Genomic DNA, 20,403 nt, shown 5'->3' with positions numbered 1-20,403 from the left:
GGCTAAATCTACGGGGTGTTCTACTGGCTTTGTGACATCACATGCCCTCCCAGCTGCTACAAGAACACAATCAAACCATGGCCTTGTTGGACAAGAATTCGTTCCCATTTAAGAAAACAAAACCAGAAAAATCACATCACACTCTCTATGGCCACACTAAACAAAAGAATGACAATTCAAATATTCATGAAATGTTTCCCAAATGGAAAATTCTTAAGCGCTAAACATGTTTAAAAAAAAAAAAGCCTTCATTTTTTTTAATAGCTATGGATCAATATAGAATATTTTCACCATTTACATACAGGAACATGAAAACTCATGAAACACTTGAGATTCTATTAATGGGGAGAGTTCTGGAGAGTTCTAACTCAAAATCCAGACTCAAAAACAAACGAAACCCCACAATTAATTTATTTTTTCCCCCCTAAAATGGAATTGACTAATTTTCCCCAGAATTGAAAAGATTTACAAACATGGGCTTCGGGGAAGAAGAAAAATAATTGAAAATTGAACATAAATTGAAATAAATGGTAAAAGTTTACAGTGTACAAACTCCTGGCCTGTGGCAGGCTTTTCAACAGAAAGACCCTCATGTTCTCTTGATGTGTCGTGTCAGAGTCACTCCCTCATACATCCAGTTCACAACGCACACATGCACACTCACTCCCAAGCTGCCACATCAGAGCTCAGCCCCACAGACCACTACTATCAACGCAATCATGGTATCTACCTTTATATACAGTCCTCCTATTCGAAAGAAAACAAAGAAAAATAACACCAACTGCACAGTGACCCTGACACGCTTTACCACACATGCACGCACACACACCCGCACACACACACACACACACACACACACACACACACACACACCAACATACACACTCGGGGACAATGCACTTCAGTGGGGTCTACAATGGCCAAGGGCTGCAAAGCACTTCTAGTTTATCTAAAATAAAATAAAAAAATAAAAAAAGACAGAACAGTGCACATAGAACGGGGTGACTTTTATCATTATTCTTTTTTTCTCAATAAGAAATCTGGGTGAAAACGGAGAGATCAAGCTTGACTTGAGACTTTTTTTCTTTTTTTTAGCATACATTTTCCGCATATTAGTTTGCTGTTTATTATTATTGGAGAGAACTCGGTAGCTCGGTACCATTCTCTCCAACACGAATAGCTAGGAACGTTCACGATTGTTGGGAGTGCAAAAGGCATCAAAACAGCATTGCAGACGCTGCTTTCTGTTAGTTTTACAAATGATGTTCTGAAGGAACATAATGAGACTGTGATTGATACAAATAATGCCCTGTGTGAGATGCCTGAGAGATACTTAGTTCCAGGATGTTACGACTTTTGTCTGGGGACTAGGTTTGAAACACCATACAGGGGGAGAACACGATTGCCTATGTGCTAGTATTTAAGTGCTATATTATCGTCCTACTAATGTATTCGTATTTTAGTTACATATGGCCACGAGAGACGAACGGGGAAGAATAGCTAGCATATCCCGTTCTACTGTGGTCCATAGCTTATTTTCTCAGGAACAATACAAGGCCCGCCTCGACCAATGAATCCACAAATCGCCTTACAGGGGGTTGATGACATCCCTGGAATTGACAGATCTAGTGCATATAATGTATGTACATTTATACAAATCTACTTAGAAAATACTCTGTAAAGGCTTGCTTGAGCCTGCCATGAACTGATTTCGACAGGGCTCACTAGCATTAGTTGGTATGTGATTGTTGCGCAGGTCACAGGTCACTTCGCTGATGTGATAAGGCATCTACTTGGGATTTGCATTCAGTGACTCAGTGAATCGCCCGGCGCGGTAATAGATAAACGTCGATGCACTTCATTAATTGTAGAGTAGATTGGAAAAACGTCGCTGCGAAACATCTCATGACTTGTCGGTACATTTTCATTCCAAGCGGTGATGATTTTTTATTTAATTTTTTTAAATAAATGATTGTCAAACTCAAGTCAAGCCCTCTCTCCTGTGAAAATGAGCTCCTTCAAGGTCACATGCTAGCACCCCAGGTGGGAAGTTGAAAGAAAGAGAGTCCTTTTGTCACAGTAGACCAAATCAGTGACTTTGCAGCCGTAGTGTAGCCAAGGATGCACGTATAGAAAAATACCCCCCTCCCTCCCACCCACCCACCCAACCCTTAACTCCCTAATTCAAAATACACTGGAACACATCTCGGCATCATTCGGCAGGCCTGAGCCAAAGTGAAAAAAAAAAAATGAAAAAAAAAAAAGAAACAAAATAAAAATTAAAAGACCTTGTCATACACTGCATAGAAAGCAGTCCCCACTTTGGTCAATAAAAAATTAAAACACCCACAACAACAACAACATCATCAACAATAACAACGACAAACAACGATATCAACAAAATAAATGCATTACAATATTGTCTATCTCCAAACTAGCCTCTAATAATTGACGCATCTATAAGCACTACCTACATAGGCAAAACTTGGTATTGCATAATTTTTCATAAATCTGAATTCCACCCTCCACAAAAGTAACTGGAAGATGAACAAAAAATGAGCGTTGAAAAATATTGGGAAAAAAAAGATGAAAGGTTATTAGAAAAACCACCAAAATACTGAAAAAACAAAAATAACAAAACAAAACATAATGCTGGTTGATTACAAACTTTAAAACGGCGACTATACACAGCCTTGATATGCAATGTAACTGTGAGATAGAGTAGTAAATGAAGTTAAAAATCAACAATTTCATTCAGAGTACAAAACAATTCTTATCATAAAAATGTTAATTTTTTTCCTATAATGATAATAAATGCAGCAAAAAACAACTGTAGTGATGTCTCTATATTCAAAGGCAAGGCACGTAATGTGGACTATACGTCATCGTGCAAATTAAGAGTATCGGAGAGATTTTTTATTTGTCATATAAATATTTTCTGGACCGGGGAGGCAATGGCTGTGATCATGCCGTGCACAATTTCTAGATTTCAGGGACTGCCACCAACTGGATTCATAATTTCCATTTTAAACCCCTGCAAAAGCAGAGTTAACTTGCACAGACTGTAGCTTTAGGCCTGAGCCTATTTTTTTTTATATATTTATAATTGATTAACACTTGCATTCCTTTTTTCTTCTTGTAAACATAAGCTTTAGAAGCTGATGGCCAAATGCATATACTCTTGATCATGTTGTGAACACTTACAAAAAAAAATCGAATACCATTTATTTCTACACACTAGGTGCGTTTCATTTCTTTACTTATGTTCTGTTCATTTCCCCCCCACAATAAATAAAAAAAGCTCCCCACGAGGATGGGTAGGGCTAAATTGTCCATGTTCACATTGTGGCCATTTTGCTCTTATGTAATACGATGTAAGGGCAAAACGGCTGGTGTGTGACTGTGGTCAATAGAAGTGCTGGTTTCGTTCAGCTCTGCACAGGTAGCTTTAGTGCTTGCCTTCAACCGTCTTTCACACTTGTGATGTTTGCGTTTGTTTGTTTTTTATTCCCACACAAGGAGACTAGATAATATGACTGAAATTAAATTCAAATGTTTTCTCAAACATTTTACGTTAAAAACAACAGCTAATATTTATCCCCCGTCCTTTAGAGTCCTAGGGCTGACAGACTGATAGCTTCCCTTCAAAAAAATTAAATTGCACTTGCCTCTTTCGAGATTTTTCATTTTTTTTCTCTCTCTCTCTCTGTCTTCCTTTCCTAAAGGATATACGAATTCTTTAAAGAGGGGTCCAATCTCAAAAGCCTAACTTATAGTGTATTTTTTTCCTCTTTTTTTTTCTTTTTACAAAACTGCATCCAGAGTTCTGAACTCTCTCCATGAGTGTTTTTTTTTGTGTGTGTTTGTTTTATGCTAATCTTGACGTGAGTAGCAGTAAAGGAGAAACAAGTCGACACATTTCTGAACAAAAGGGTAGTATCACAGTAAACTGAAATCGAATAACGTAATAAGAACACTCTGAATTCACAATTTTTTTTTCTTTTTTCGTTTTGTTCCTATGGTGTACACAGTGAATCGATTGACGTGGGAGCCCCTCTTTTCAAGAGGGATTCTTACTTTTTTTCTTTACAGGTCCGGTGAGCATAGAGAGAGTGAGAGCGAGCGAGAGAGACACACACAGAGGCCATCTCAGACTCTCATCCATCCACCAGGCAGCCATTGTCAAAGCGCAAGACCCCTTCACTTGCCTGTAATATGTGTGTTTGAGTGTGTACGCATGTCTGAGAATCAAGTTCGCTTTGTTGTTGTTGGGTTTTTTTCCACACATCTCCTGCCCTCCACTGACGTGTAAAATAGAAAGAACGACGCTAGAACAAGACTAGTAGAGTTGTCATGCAATAAAACATTAAGGCATCTATACATCACAGTATTCTGAATGGATCGAAGAGTTCTGCAAACGCAACAACTGACTGGTGGGTGGGCGGGTGGCTGGTTCGGGTCGGGGGTTGGGTTATGTCGGGCGGGAGAAGTTTCTGACAGCAGCAGGCCTTCAAGGCTTCTTCGTTCTTCCGAATTAACTCTCGTTCTAAAAGGCCAGCATCCGCCACAGGGCACTGGGAGGAGGTGGGGGGTCAGGTGTTGGGCGAAGAGGGGGACAGGTCGGGGGAGGGATGGCGGAATGGAGACCAAGGACGAGGGAGGGGCAAATGAGAGATTTGCGCAGCAAAGGAAAGATTTATATAAAAGAAATATTTCGCTGCTTGCTGGTTTATTCATCCATGGCTGCGGGACACTTCCTTGAGTGCTGGCTGGCTCAGCGTCGCCCTGTAAACCCCCGCCAATCCCCCCCAAGCATTCGTTCTTCGTTCAGTTCCCCGTCTCGGCGTGGACGAGGGGCTCACCAATGATGTTTATGCTGTAGTTCTGGTGGACACTTGTTGGCAGTATCGGAGTCCCGTTCGACACTTGGAATGGAACTAAGCTCGCCCAGGTACCAGGACTGTGTGGAGACACAACAGAAAGAAGTAGAGAGAGACAGAGAGAGAGAGAGAGAAAGAGGGGGAGAGAGACAGATGTAATTAAATCGTTTGTTCAAGACACTGAACATTAACCCTATACATTTTTTCCTCAATTTACCATAACAATCTCTCTCAAATAGAAAACATCTCTGCTCTGTTGACTACTTCAAAGTTCAGCTTTTCTTAAATTCAACATTAGAATTCAACATTAGAATTCAAGATTGATTGTGAAAGGAGAGGTAAATTAGGAGTTGACAAGTTGCAAAGTCTAGTTTGGACTATTAGCGAGTGAGTGTGTGTGTGTGTGTGTGTGTGTGTGTGTGTGTGTGTGTGTGTGTGTGTGTGTGTGTGTGTGTGTGTGTGTGTGTGTGTGTGTGTGTGTGTGGGGGGTGGGGGGGATTGGGGGGCAGGCTTAAAGCTTATAAACCACTGTGATTTCACTCATTTCCCAACGAAGCGTATCAATGTGACACCATATCGAAAGGCTTTATCCAGTTCACTGACGATAGTATGGAGTGTGTGTGTGTGTGTGTGTGTGTGTGTGTGTGTGTGTGTGTGTGTGTGTGTGTGTGTGTGTGTGTGTGTGTGTGTGTGTGTGTGTGTGAGACAGAGGGTGGTGTGTGTGTGTGTGTGTGTGTGTGTGTGTGTGTGTGTGTGTGTGTGTGTGTGTGTGTGTGTGTGTGTGTGTGTGTGTGTGTGGAGCCCTACACAAAGCTGTCCCATCTCTATTCATCTCACGCTAATGGAGAAACAACACAGTGATTGTTCCCAGCGAGCAACGGTGCTAACTGAAAACGGTGTCGCGAACAAACAGCGTGTTGTCCCACCCCCACCAAACCCCAAACCCCCCCCAGCCCGGCCTCCAAAGAGGTGCTGCAGCGACATACATGTCAGATAATTAGCCCCCGCCTCTCTCAACAACGCCCCCCCCCCCCAACCACCACCCCCCTTCCGCCAACTCTCTCCGCCGTCAGTGGTGGAAAAAGTACTCAAATTCTTTACTTAAGTAAAAGTGGAGTAGAAGTCAAAGTGTAGACAATTGGAAATACTCCAGTAAAGTAAAAGCACCTCAAAATTGTACTTAAGTACAGTACTTGAGTAAATGTACTTAAGTTACTTTACACCACTGTCCACCATGCGTTCATGACCCACCACCACCACCACCACCCCCCCCCCCCCACCCGAATCAGGTCTGTAAATACCTGCATCCCACAAAATGACCACCAGTTCACTAGAAGGTGGAGGAGAGGGAATGAAAGAGCATTCAGGATGAGTGTACGTTGTTCACCAAGAGAGAGAGAGAGAGAGAGAGAGAGAGAGAGAGAGAGAGAGAGAGAGAGAGAGAGAGAGAGAAGTTACAAAGAGCGGTGTGTGTCATGTGTAAAGGTCAGAGTATGAAATGTACAGATGAGAACAAAATGTGGGAGAAGAGGACAGAGCAGGGGAGAAGAAGGAGCACTTTTTTTTTGTCAAGGGGGATAACCTCCCCATAAAAAAAAGAAGAGAGAAAAAAAAAAAAAAACACAGCCACAAGGCTCTTACTGTATTAAAGGCAGGCTTGTATAGAGGTGGAACAGTGAGGCCGATTCTTTCCAGAATCTCCTCATATCAGACAGCAGTGTCTGCGATAATGAAAGCCACCCATCATCTGCTTTTTCATAACAAATCACTTAAAACAATGGGGATGCGGTGTAAAAATGACCTCATGTGCCTTTTTCTTTCTTTTCTTTCTTTCTTTCTGTCTTTCTTTTAAAAAGCACCAGACGGCTTTACAAAGACGCAAGTGAGAGAGACAAAGAGAAGGCGGGGGGGGGTAGGGGGCGTGGGGGCAGAAAGCGTGGGAGAGGATGATAAAACATAAACACATATGTAAGTTAAGACTGTGCTTCGGTATGTAGAGGGTTAAGGCTAATCCCCCCCCCCCCCACACAAACCCTGTATTCATGCTTTCCGCTCTCCTCTCTACTTCGTTCCTCTCTCTCTTTCTCTCCCATCCTTGCTTTTCTCTTGCAACCCCCTGCTTCATTCTTCTTCGTCTTCTCTCTCTCTCTCTCTCCACCACTCTTTTGCTTTATCACTCCAACTCGTATCCTTCATGCTTTCTCTTCTCTACTACTTTGCTCTCTCGTTCTTCCCTCCCTCCTTCTCTCTCGCCGGCCTGCCAAGAATCATCGGACAGGAAACGAGGGATTAAGTTTTTCCTACCTTGCTGAACAAAGAGCGCACTGAGCGGCCAAGCGTTCCGCAGCATTCTCCTCTTCCTTCACTCTCTTCCTCGCTCCATCTCTCTCTCTCTCTCTCTCTCTCTCTCTCTCTCTCTCTCCCTCTCTTTTTCACTCGCTTCTTTAAAAAAATCCTCTCAGGTAATGACGAGGCAACATTAAAGGGAGAAGAGACCACACAGCTACATACACTGCGTTTTGCAGTGCATTTATGCAAATCACAGCGTTCCGTAAACTGTCCGGTCGGTTTTAATCTTGTTAAAATGGATGACTGTCAAACCATATCTGTGTCCTGTGACTGAGAATCAATCTGTCTCTCGTGAGAGTTGATCTGAACACAAGTGGTTTTATTTTACATTAACCTTACCTCAGTTTATTTACATATGTATTAACCAAAGGAAATAAAAGAAAGAATCATTTCTTTAGATTTCGGGAACAAACAAGTACTTTTAGAGTGCAAAAACACAAAGTAAGTAACACCTTCTTTAAGTTTTAGTTCAAGATAAAGTTTTAACACCTTTAATAAGTAAGTAAGTGAACTATTACGGAGAATGTTTTTTATTATTAAGTACTGTCAGATCCTTACTGGGCACTTACAATGATGCGCAGGTTAATACGGTGGATTGAGGGCCAATTCTTCTACACATGCTGCAGTGCCAAGCGGCCTTGGATGTGGGCCCAGCATCACGACCTCGACTGCAGTATCTCCTTAAGTAACCTTCAAGATGGCCTCCCGCTACCCTGACCAGATCTGTGCTCCCAAAATGCACTAATTCAAGTCCCTGTGAGCGCAGCCCCGGCATACAACGTGCTCCGTTTAAGGATTAGCCCCTCAAATTAGATTATCTAATGGCATCTTAATGGATTGCTGACCCATTTCCTGCACAATGGCAACATGCGAGCCTGGCAGCATTTTAATTTGGGGCCAGCACTGCAGCGGAGCAGGGCAAGATGCTCTGCATAAACGAGAGAACGAGTGCTCGCCTAATGGGCAGCTGGGGTGGAAAAAACATAAAAATTGATCAAACCCATTCCTACTGTACACTAAAAATATCAATTTATAAAATAATCTGTCTTATAAAGGCAGCGCTGTAATAGATTTCACTATCTCATCCATCCATGTAACGAAATGAAGTGGTAAAGTGTATTCAGCTGGGATCTATTCTATCGTCACTCGTTTGTGTGGGGCTCTGAGTCAGTGTTGCCAGATTTTGCGAGAGAAAAAGGCAACCAGGTCTATGAAAACAAGCCCAAAAGTAGTGCCATAGGCCAAGAGCAATTTAAACCTATATACATCGGCTATTTGAAAATAGCCGACCTATTAGCTCACGACGCGTCGCATCGCGACGCGTCGTGAGCTTGTAGATCTGCTATTTTCAAAGAAATCTTGATAAAAAGTGAAACATTTTGAATATTTTCAGAAACATTTTAGCAACACAAATCTGGCACGGAGGTCCCTGGCACAAAACATTTTCAGATGGGGGGGTCCGTGGACAAATACATATTAATTTGGGGTTCCTTGATTTGAAAATGTTCAAGAACCACTGGTTTAAACAACACTAGGAAACAAGCCCAAATAAGCAACTACACTTTAGAAACAAGCCCCCCCCCCCCAAAATGCAACCCTCAACTACCGATATTTACAAGAAAAACTAGCCCAAAGTCGCTTATAATAAGCCGGACATGGCAACACCGGCTCTGAGTAGGGTTCTGCTGGTCATGTCTGAGTGGAAGTAGAGACCTCGTGTCTGCTGCTGCTGCTGCTGCTACAGGGGACATTCTTCACTCCTACCTCCACTGGCCTATTAGGAGGCCTATTGAAGGGGCTCTGCTCTCTAAGTACAGTATGTTTGTGTGTGTATGCCCACGCACGCACGCGCGTACGTACGTACGCGCACGTGTGTGTGTGAGTGTGAGTGTGAGTGTGAGTGTGAGTGTGAGTGTGTGTGTGTGTGTGTGTGTGTGTGTGTGTGTGTGTGTGTGTGTGTACTTGTATTACTATACTTGTGAGGGCCAAATGTCTCCCACAATTACAGCAGAATTGAGAGAAATAAGGCATTGTGAGGAAAATCCTTACAAGAAAAATGGGTTGTTTCATGGTTAAAACATATGTTTTAACCATGAAACAGGACAGTGTCAGGTTGGGTAAGGGTTAGACATTTAGAGGTTAAGTTTAGGGTTTTATACTAAATTGGTGATGTTCAGCACCAAAAAAAGCAGATCTACAAGCTCACAACACGCCGTGCTGCGGTGCATTATGAACTTGTAGATCTACCATTTTCGGCTAAAGTTAAACGGTTAAAACGGCATCCTAAAATGTTGCTGTCCTCACAAGTATACTAATTCAAGCGTGTGTGTGTTTATGTGTCTGTACAAGCATGTGTAACTATACACATACCAGGCTGTATATTTTCCTATATGTGTGTGTGTGTGTGTGTGTGTGTGTGTGTGTGTGTGTGTGTGTGTGTGTGTGTGTGTGTGTGTGTGTGTGTGCGTACATTTCCTCCTGATGTGAATTATGCTGAGTTTGTACACGTACACACACACACACACACACACACACACACACACACACACACACACACACACACACACACACACACACACACACACACACACACACACACACACACACACACACACACACACACACACAACTCTGCACTTCCAGGGAAAAGAGAGACGTAACAGGAAAGGCTTAGCTCAGCTTGCTTGCTCTGCCCTGGTGATATGGTCCAGTTTTTGTCCCCAGAGAGAGAGGAAGGGAGGGAGGGGGGGAGAGAGAGAGAGAGAGAGAGAGAGAGAGAGAGAGAGGGAGAAGAAGGGAGGGAGGCGGGGAGAGAGAGAGAGGCAGGCAGAAAAGCCTTGAAGGTTTCTTTAAGTTAGACAACATAAAGCCAGTGAGATTTGAACTCATAAAGAATGAACAATGGAAACATATACACACACACACACACACACACACACACACACACACACACACACACACACACACACACACACACACACACACACACACACACACACACACACACACACACACACATACACACACACACACACACACACACACACACACACACGTGTACATATATATGTACACACACGCATGTTTGACCTGGACTGACTTGTGTGGGAGTTCTTAGAGACTTTTCAACATTGTTCCTTTACTTCATGGGTATTAATTAGTCCAAGTGTTTTGCATTAGATAAAAAGCTTGTTTGTTGAACCACTAATAGCATGGGTATGTTTGAAAAAAACATCATTTTGGCTACATATTCCATCTGTCAGCGAAGCATATCAAAACACAGCAACACAAAATTGTAATGAATGTTATTAAATATGTAATAAAGAAAAAGAAAAACGGAAAGAATCTAATATTCATCGCTTTCACGTGCCACATGCAGAATAACAAAAGATCAAAAAATAACTATTTGATTTTAATTAAAACTCTATGCTTCACTATCAGCAAAAGTGCGCTGCTCAACCCAACCAAAGCCACCATAAACTAATAAAAAAGGGCAAAGAGCTAAACTACAGTACACACATATATGAGGGGAAAAGTGAGGTAAACAACCAAGCAGAGAGAAATGTAAGAATAACAGATTGACAAAGAGAGAGAGAAAAAAGAAAATAATGCAAGACAGAAAGCAGGAACAAGAGAGAATTATGTTTGTAATATTCCATAGAATGAAGAGTCTTCACTTCAATGTAGTCATTTTTTCGTTTCCCTAAGACACCCATGACATCATACCCACAACATCGAAGCTTGGAGCCTGTGACAGCCAATCACAGTACACAAACAGTCCAGAGAAATAGCATTTCTATATAATAAAACAAAAGACTGTGTATTCTTTACTGATAAGGAATATTGTTCTACAGTGAAGGGAAAGACATGTAACAGAAATGTTTACATATACTTGTGTGTGTGTGTGTGTGTGTGTGTGTGTGTGTGTGTGTGTGTGTGTGTGTGTGTGTGTGTGTGTGTGTGTGTGCGTGTGCGCGTGTGCTTGTGTGTGTGTGTGCGTGTGTGTGCGCACGTGCATGCGTGCGTGTCTGAGAGCTTGTATCTATGGCCGCAGGCACTTGCAAATCTACATGAGCGTGCCTTTACCTCTATGTGCACACATGTATGTATGTATGTTCTTGTAAGTGTAAACATTGTGTGCGTGTGTGTGTGTGTGTGTGTGTGTGTGTGTGTGTGTGTGTGTGTGTGTGTGTGTGTGTGTGTGTGTGTGTGTGTGTGTGTGTGTGTCGCATGCGCTAAAGACATAGATAGAGGCAGAGTGACTGAGATGAGAGAGGGAGAAAGAGAGAGAGGGTGGGAAAAGAGGGAGAGAGAGAGAAAGAGAGAAGAAGAAGAAGAAGAAGAAAGAAAGAATGAAAAGGTTACCTTTGCCAAGTAATCCCCAATGTGTCGTCAGTGCCACTGGGGCCATAATGCCTGCCGTTTTGAGTCACGCTCCAGTCACACTTCCTCAGCTGTCAATTGAAACCTAGCAGTCAGATCACTGGGCCATCACAAGGTCTACTTAGATGATAACTACAGTACACTCAACACTGGTAAACATGCATGCAGAAACAAACAACAAACCTATAGCACCACTAGCACATAGTGTAACAGAGAAATATTCCACCTGCCCTATGCCCGTTACCACTATCCATTATTAGAATATTATATTTTTATATTATGTAAAAAAGACTCAATTAGAATTATTCACTGGATAAAATTGTACATAATGTAGTCACAGATCTACAAGTTAAATAGTTGAATTGATATATATATATATATATATATATATATATATATATATATATATATATATATATATATATATATATATATATATATATATATAACAGACAAAAAGCATGCAATCACAATTAGTAGTAAAAGCTAACCTGGAAGTAAAAAAACAAAAAAGGGGTTAGTTAGATTAGTTAGAAAATGTGAGCGGTTTCATCATGGCAATTTTTCATCTGTGTGGGCTACTGTTTTTGTTGTAGTTGTTGTTTTTTTTTTTTTTTTTTACAGTATTTGCATAGATGGTTAGCCTGTGGACCCATGCAATCCACTGGGCACATGCATCCAGTCAATATTTATTGTTTGACCGTAAGCGTGCGGTCAGATTTAGCATGGATTATGCATGCCCAAGAGCATGCCAAGTTTTTTCATTAGCTAACTGATTTTATTGATTAGCAGTCAAGACAACAATGAAGTTAGATAACAGAGGCACATGCGCGCACGTGCGCGCGCGCACACACACACACACACACACACACACACACACACACACACACACACACACACACACACACACACACACACACACACACACACACACTCTGCCTTTATTTTCCTTTTTAATACACACGCCTCGCCAACCCTACATACAGATTACAAATCACTGGAACATAAAGCCACACGCAAAATGCGTCTCCTTTGCATGCATTATGCGGACGCACGTGTCCGCAATCCAGCTGAGAGCTACCTCTGCCAATACCAACCTAACCTTGCCCTGTGGTCAACGCATTCATTTGGTAATGCACCGGGAAGGGAAAAAACTGCACTGTTAGCAGTCTGCACTCAGCAGCGGACTTTGTGTGGAGGTTCCTAAGAGGTTTTTAATCAGATATAAGCACATGCTGAATATTCAAAACCCATTTACCGCGGTCAAGAATCACGTTCCTTTCCCTACAAACACCTGGGCATTTTTCTACTGATTGCCATACTTACATTTAATGATTGATCCCCCCCCCCATGTCCTCTTAGATTTTGCATGTAAGATGTTATCAAGGATATAGAGCAAAAGAGGGGTGCAGAAGCACATTTTTAACCTGTACCTCATCATCTAAAAATCATGTAAAAAAAAAAAGAAAATACACAGTAAAGCACACAGTAAAATGAAACATTAAATGTTCCATTTATTCACATAGGTAAATGTAGATGTGTTTGGTCTACGGTACTTATATGAATAACATGCAAGTAATCTGCAGGAAATAAATATTTAAATAACATTGCACACTAAACCGTCAGAGCCCGCGCCTGGAGACAAGCTAGTTTCTCTGCGTCAATATTTAACCACTAAAGCCACATTTTTTGCTTCATCATATGACAGCGTCGCAGGAGGAAAATAGCTGATCTACAATGTCACATCACTGCATGACACCGGCGTACAACAGAGTATGAATTAAGCACATAGGGGCCCTGGCTATTTTTGAGAATTGTCGCCTATAATGACATGCCCAAAATAGGGATGCCAGGGTTTTTGTGGTTAACCCACAGTCAGAGACAGAATCAACCAGACCCCAACCACCACCCCCCCCTAAACATGAACGCACGCCACTCCCGCGCACTCCAGCATGCTCCCTTTTTAACAAAAGCTTCGAGGGAAAAAATGTGCCCGGCTGGGCCTTACGCCCAGGCCCCCAAAAAAAAAAGAAAAAAAGAAGCCCTCCCTTCCCATGCCCCGCGCTCTGTGCCACCGCTCCTTGAGGGGCTCGCCATCTGTCCACTGGCACTGGCAGATCAGAGCGGCATGGGCAGAGGGGAAGGAGGGAGCCCGGGAACGCTAGCAAACAGATGCGGGCAGATTGTGGATTAGGATTCTTCCTTAGATAATACCAAATGACATCTGATCACATATCTAGCCCCCCCCCCCCCCCCCTCCGTGGAACCACCATCTTGGTGGCACCCCCCCCCCCCCGAGGGGGTTAACCACGGAACGGGAGATGAATGGAGGGTTTTCACACGTTCGCTGCTTGAGAATTGCAGAGCAGGTGCGAGAGTGTTGTTGTCTTTCTCCTCTCCCTCTCTCTCTCTCTCTCTCTCTCTCTATTTCCCCTGCCTTTCTGTGTGTATGTGCGTGTGTTTATTACATGTTGAAATGTATACAGATCTAGTGATATTAATAGTGAAGCATTATTAATATTATTTATTTATCTATTTTTTACAAAAAACACACTTTTTTAAAGCCCTGTAATATTGGTAGAAACCTTCAACGTAATATTCTACAATAATCTTACTTCTGTTGTTGGTTGTTTTTTTCTATTTGGAAGGGCTATTGGAAGCTCTCCGATGTATATTACCAATACACTGAGTGCTCCAAAAATGATAATTCTCTTTTAGAGGCTCCGCATGCTAACGCTTTCTTTTACTTTTTTTGTAAAAAAAAACGCAGCAAGTCATCAACTGTAGCCGTTGCAGAGAAAAATTGATGCAGCGTAAGGCCAACCTCCCATCCATCAGCTAGACAGATTAGACAAAGAGTGGACTCTCACTCTCCTGATGCATTCTGGGATATCCCCGATGCTGACCACGCGTGAAACGCGATGCCTCGCCATCGCTGAAACTCATATGCCTCATGCAGGCAGGCAGGCAGGCAGGCGTGCGCGTGCACGTGTATCCCCTTCTCGCTTCGTCCCAGCCAGCTAACAAAAGGTCTCGGGTGCGAGTGGAAGTGTCAATATGTCTCATGGATCCCACATAATAAATATCCCATTGCTGGATGCTGACAATGACGGAGTATTCGGTGACAGTGTTTACTCCCTGGGGACCTGTCTCAGTGTCGGCCTGATCCAAAAGGCCTCAGTCCCTTGGCTCTAAATCATACACCGAGAAAACAAAACGAGAACTGTGACAGGTAGAATCACCATGAATAACTGAACAGATGAACAGTACTGTATACTGTTCTCTGGGCCAACGGGCCCTATTTATTGATTTGGGAGAGATGGTGCTTAATAATAACTTAGCCACAAAGAGGCCATTGTTGGATTTGCCCAAGTTTATGGATGCTTTTATGGTCACATTCTTCTGTTGAATCTGTAGCCGCTGCCTGGAGCTAGGGCGATATTTCCAAAGGTGTGAATGTAAACACATCTAACCTATTGTGCCAGTCGTAGTCAGCTTTAAATAATTTAGCTTGAAGGTCATTTTTCCATGAGAGGGCTACACAATACCACGTCTTGATAAAATGAATACGTATCTGCACTAGATACAGGCCATTTCATTATCTATTGGAAAGATGTAGTATACTGTATACTGTAGTATACTCTATATTATATTTACACATAGCTGTGCAAAATGTGGACATAAGTTCTGCGAGTTGTGCAATGTTGCTCCGATCACAGCCACGCTGTGCCCGGTGAGTTTTTGTGCTCCGCTGACAGAAGTAGCAGTACTACTAGAAAATGTGAAAGACGAATTGTTTTGATGGCCAAGGGAATCTTTCTCCTTCCATCCTGGACTAAGAAGCATCCTAACACCAACTCCACCCACATTCAGAACCTGTACCCTACCTTTAACCAAACTAGAAGGAAAGAGACAGAGAGAGAGAGAGAGAGAGAGAGAGAGAGAGAGAGAGACAGAGAGAGAGAGAGGCAGGGAGAGAAACAGGGAGAGGAAAAAAAAAAAGGAGAAAAAGTGAGGCGAGGAGAAACCCAGCGATCATTATGTAGCCGCGTGCAGATGCATTCAATTAGTTGTGGTTGGAAAAGCCTTGGCCTGCGACCAGGATACTCAATGAGAAGGGGTGGGGGAAGGAACACCCGTTCAAACGGCACAGTCCAAACCTTAAACACACCACTGCACTCGCACTCACAACGAGGACCCATATACTGTGCAATACATGCAGTATATACATACACGTGTGTGTATATATGGGTTCACGCACTCACACGTGCATTCTCTCTCACTCAGTCAGACACTCTCAGCTTCCCTAAGATTACTGCTAGGGCGTCCGCGTGAGCGACGGCGAGTGACAGAAAGCATTATCTTGACGTACTGTTACAGTAAGTGAGGGAGCGTGCTGGTTTCGCGCGCGTGTGTGTGTGTGTGTGTGTTTGTGTGTATCTGTATGTGCTGGCCTTCCCAAATAACATGTGAAGGATACAGAGTGGCGCGCATTACTCTGGAATATACTGTACCCATCCATCTTCTTAGACAGTGACCACACAGAGACAGTGCATTTCCTATCTTGGCAAACTAATTTAATTTGTTTTTACTGTGAGACCGGGGAGCTCAAATTATGTTAAACTGTTCTGAAAGTATTTAGCGATATTATGAAGGTATATAAAAGATTAAATCTGCGCAAGAAAATTTATGTTTTCAGAAATGTGCACCTTTTGAAAAAAATCGACAAAATATCGTTGCTGTCCGGCAGAAACCAACTAACTCCATTTTGGCGCTTTTGCATTTTTTTTCCATAAATCAGGGCCATTGAACACCCTTTACGTCTGTGTATTGGTAAAAAAAAATATTGAACCAATGAAAAGCATTAAAAAGCGCTTCTGACAAAACCAGCTAACTCCATTGGATCCTCAAATGTTCTGCTAAACCAGCAAAGTCCACCGGAGTTAGCTGGTTTAGCTGACTCCAGGCTCCACCCCCTTTTGACCTCCAACCTCATTGTGAGCTTGGAGGTCCATTCAGCTGTTCTTATCAATGATGAACAAAACCTCCTAACTTTAATTTCCTGAAAAATGAACATTTTGTTGTTAGCTGGTTCCTGCCGGACAGCAGAGATATGTAAATTGTAATGTAATGTAATTACTGGTTGCTGGCATGATGGTAAAACATTTGCCCCTTACGATACTGATGAGCTTCGGTTGAGATTTTTGGAACGTGAAAAGCATAATACTCTCTACCACTTTGGAATGAAACCTGTCAAGTTTGATCTACTGCACAGCGAAAAAATAACACATATTCTCACTCATTCCAGGAATCAGAAGCAAAATATTCGACATCTCCGGCCAAAGACGGTGACCCGGGTCTCTCTCAGAATGCTGTCATAGCTCCTCTGCGGTGCTGCTTTCTCAGGAAACTGAGATTGTGCTACAGCCCTGAATCTGAAACGCCTGCCAATCAGTGGTGGAAAGTAACTTTTACTTTTTCTTAAGTACTGTACTTAAGTACAATTTTGATGTACAGTACTTTTACTTTACTGGAGTATTTCCATTTTTCTATACTTTTACTTCTACTCCACTACATCTCAGAGGCAAATATTGTACTCCTTTTACTCCTACTACAGTTATTAGAACACTTTAGTTACCAGTTACTTTGTAGATTTGGATTATTATTAAAAAACATGATTAACCACTTCAGCCCTATGCATACTTAGGCTATTTTAAAATAGTCGATCTACAAGCTCGTACATTTTCAATACCGGACTTTTATTTGTAACAGATATTTCTACATTATGGTATTGGTACTTTTACTTAAGTACAAAATGTGAGTACTTCTTCCACCACTGCTGCCAATAATCGGACCATACGGCATGTAGAACACAGCGTAGGTCATTATCGCGTCAGAATGACACCCGAGAGGGTGTTCTTTACAGACGCAAACGGCGCTGCGATGGCTACAACTTGCAGCAGAAGTGGCAGAACCGAAGAGGCCATAATCCCACTAAAGAACGACCTGCTGGATATTATTTACCGCAGCTAACTACAGTAGCATGTGTGTGCTGACTGAAATGCTTTCTTCAAAGTTAGTAGGCGTGCTTAATAGGAATTATCATCGTAGTTTAAAATGTGTGTTTGATCAATATATGGTTGAAATACTACGTACAGCAGACACGAAAATGTAAGAGATTAGAATAGTGGTAAACAAAAAAAAAAGATTGTTGTCATTACTGTATATCATATACTGTAGCAACTCACATGTGAGTTCTGAAAACATTTGATGTTAAATGATGTGCTGTCTTCATGCAATAAGCTACACACGATTTGCAAGAAGGTGGGGAATTCTACGCCTGATTTCATCCTGAGGAGTCATAGCTGGAAAGTGTTCTGATCTGGGATCACATTTAAATACGTCCTACTTATCAGACTCAAGCGTACAGTGATGTCTTCCAAAGGACAGGGGGTTTTAGGGGATTTCAGATCTTATGGAGAAGGAGGAAGGGTGAGGGGGGGGGGGCGGGGGACGGGGGGGCGTGACAGAAGAAGATGAAGGGGAAGAGGAGGAGGAGGAGGAGATGAGAGCGGGTGTCGGAGAGAGAGAGCGGTGATCTCACCTGCTGCTGGTGAAGGAAGGCTGGGTCCCTGGGGCTCAGGCCGACGAAACGATTAGCTGTCGGAGTGCCAGGGGCTGAGTAGCCTGGGGGGGGAAGAGCGGCAAGCGGATGACAACACAGTCGCACAAAGCCAACACAAACCAGAACTCCCACAGTCTGTCGTCTGCCTTGCCCACCTACTGCGGCACTATTGCGCTACACACCCCTCGAAAGAAATTATTTACAAGAGTTTCAAGAGTTTGTTTCCCTTGTTTTTTTTTCTCTCTCTCTCTCTCTCTCTCTTTTGCCTGCGACTGCCTCCGGTCCTGTGTCTCTCTGCGGTGCTGCCTCCACCTTCTCAGCTTTCCTACTGTCTATCTCAATAAAGAAAATAATAAATACCAAGGGGAGGGTGTGTATTGTGGCCCAGTTGTATGGGTGTTCAGTTACAGCACTGTTTCTCAACCGCCGGTCCACGGACCACTAGTGGTCCTTGGCATGATTACAGGTGGTCCAGGGGAAAGTTACACAATGTTTGAAAAAATAAATATATTGTACCTTCATTAATGGATAAAAAATATGTTCAAATAATATTTCATAAGTGCATCATATTTAATAGAAATGTTTAACTATTAGGCATAGTGTGGGGGGAAAAGCTTGAAATGAAACAATAACTGAAAAGGGTATTGATATTGATGTGAGCGGTGTCACGCACCGAAAATAGCAATGCGACACGTTGTGAGCTTATTGATCGGCTATATTTGGTACGCGACACCAGCACAATTCAGCTTTCAGATCATTAATATTAAATGTTAATAAAATGTAATAAATAAATAAAACAGAAATGACTGTGTTATACCTTCTCATATACTACTGTAAATATATGCATTTTGTTGTGAGGAGGTGGCGTGGGGTGGTCCTTGGGGATTGTTTAACCCATTCAAACCGGGAACGCATCTGTGTAACCACTTTATCCATATTTTATACTTTGGCTATTCAAAAATAGCAGATATACAAGCTTATGGCGCCATGAGCTTGTAAATCTGCTATTTTTGAAAAATCTTGAACATTTGAGCAAATATTTCAATATATATATATTTTTAAAGGGAACATTTGTACCTCAAACCTTTGCTTCTGGGGGTCCCTGGAACAAAATATTTTGAAATGGAGGTCCGTGGCCAAATACAATTCTGGGGTCCTTAACATGAAAAAGTTGGAGCACCACTGATATAGAAACTGATTCAGAAAACTGTTAGTATTTAGAAGACATTTGTAGAATCCCCAGAAGCAAAGATTTGAGTTAAAAATGTTTGCTTTAAAAAAAAGTTTTTTTAAATTGAAATAGCAGATCTACAAGCTCGTAGCGCAGCACCGATGCTTGTATATCTGCTATTTTTGAATAGCCAAAGAAATCTAAAAATGACACAGATTATTTCCCGGTCTAAATGAGTTAAAAGATGCTTAGTGGTCAGGGCTCCAAAAAAGTTGAGAACCACTGAGTTTCGGGGAGAGAGGGTGGTGGATGCTGGGGGTGGGACTCACCTTCTGATGTGGTGATGGGCTTAGTGTCAGGCATGGAGAGGGAGACGGGTCGTACAGCGCCGTGGTGCGGAGAAGGAGCCAGTACCGGGGTAAAGTGTCCTGGTACCTTGCCTACCTGGCCACTGCTGTTGGGCTGCGAGGGGCACAAGATATATATATATATATATATAAGACCAGAGGTGTAAAGTAACTTTGTACATTTACGTAAGTACTGTACTTAAGTACAATTTTGAGATCTTTTTTACTTTACTTGAGTATTTCCAATTTTCTGTCATTTTACTTCTACTCCACTACATCTCAGAGGCAAATATTGTACTGTTACTCCACTACAATTATTTGAACACTTTAGTTACTAGTTACTTTGCAGATATACATTATGATATTATGAAACATACATTAACCACTTCAGCCCTATTTTATACCAAGGCTATTTGAAAATAGCCGATCTATAAGCTCACAACGCGTCACGTTGTGAGCTTGTAGATCTGCTATTTTCAAACATTTTAGTACTTTTACTTTTGGTACTTTAAGTACATTTTGATGCCAATACTTTTGTACTTTTACTCAAGTACATTTTTAATTCTGGACTTTTACTTGTAACAGAGTATATTGCAGTATTGGTACTTTTACTTAAGTAAAGAATTTTAGTACTTTTTCCACCACTGA

At 42.1% G+C, this 20,403-nt stretch overlaps 1 protein-coding gene across 5 annotated transcripts in view; it reads right to left on the bottom strand.

Moving 5' to 3' along the window:
- Nucleotides 1–2,181: 2,181 nt before the first annotated feature.
- The window catches only part of LOC311035459 (nuclear factor 1 B-type-like), a 92,339-nt gene continuing 74,117 nt past the window's right edge, over nt 2,182–20,403 (bottom strand). For 4 of the 5 annotated variants that reach the window (XM_084043678.1, XM_084043679.1, XM_084043676.1 and 1 more), the window contains exons 9-12: nt 19,738–19,870; nt 18,217–18,299; nt 11,595–11,683; nt 2,182–4,960 (exon numbers count right to left, since the gene is read on the bottom strand). In XM_084043678.1, the coding sequence (XP_083899804.1) occupies nt 4,828–4,960; nt 11,595–11,683; nt 18,217–18,299; nt 19,738–19,870 (438 nt within the window). In that variant the 3' untranslated portion in view covers nt 2,182–4,827. The remainder of the gene's footprint in view (nt 4,961–11,594; nt 11,684–18,216; nt 18,300–19,737; nt 19,871–20,403) is intronic. The other variant, XM_084043680.1, reaches the window with a different exon arrangement.

Source organism: Gymnoscopelus microlampas (genome assembly GCF_963454915.1).
Source record: "Gymnoscopelus microlampas genome assembly, chromosome: 19".
NCBI lineage: Eukaryota > Metazoa > Chordata > Actinopteri > Myctophiformes > Myctophidae > Gymnoscopelus > Gymnoscopelus microlampas.
This window is presented reverse-complemented; position numbering and strand designations above follow the sequence as displayed.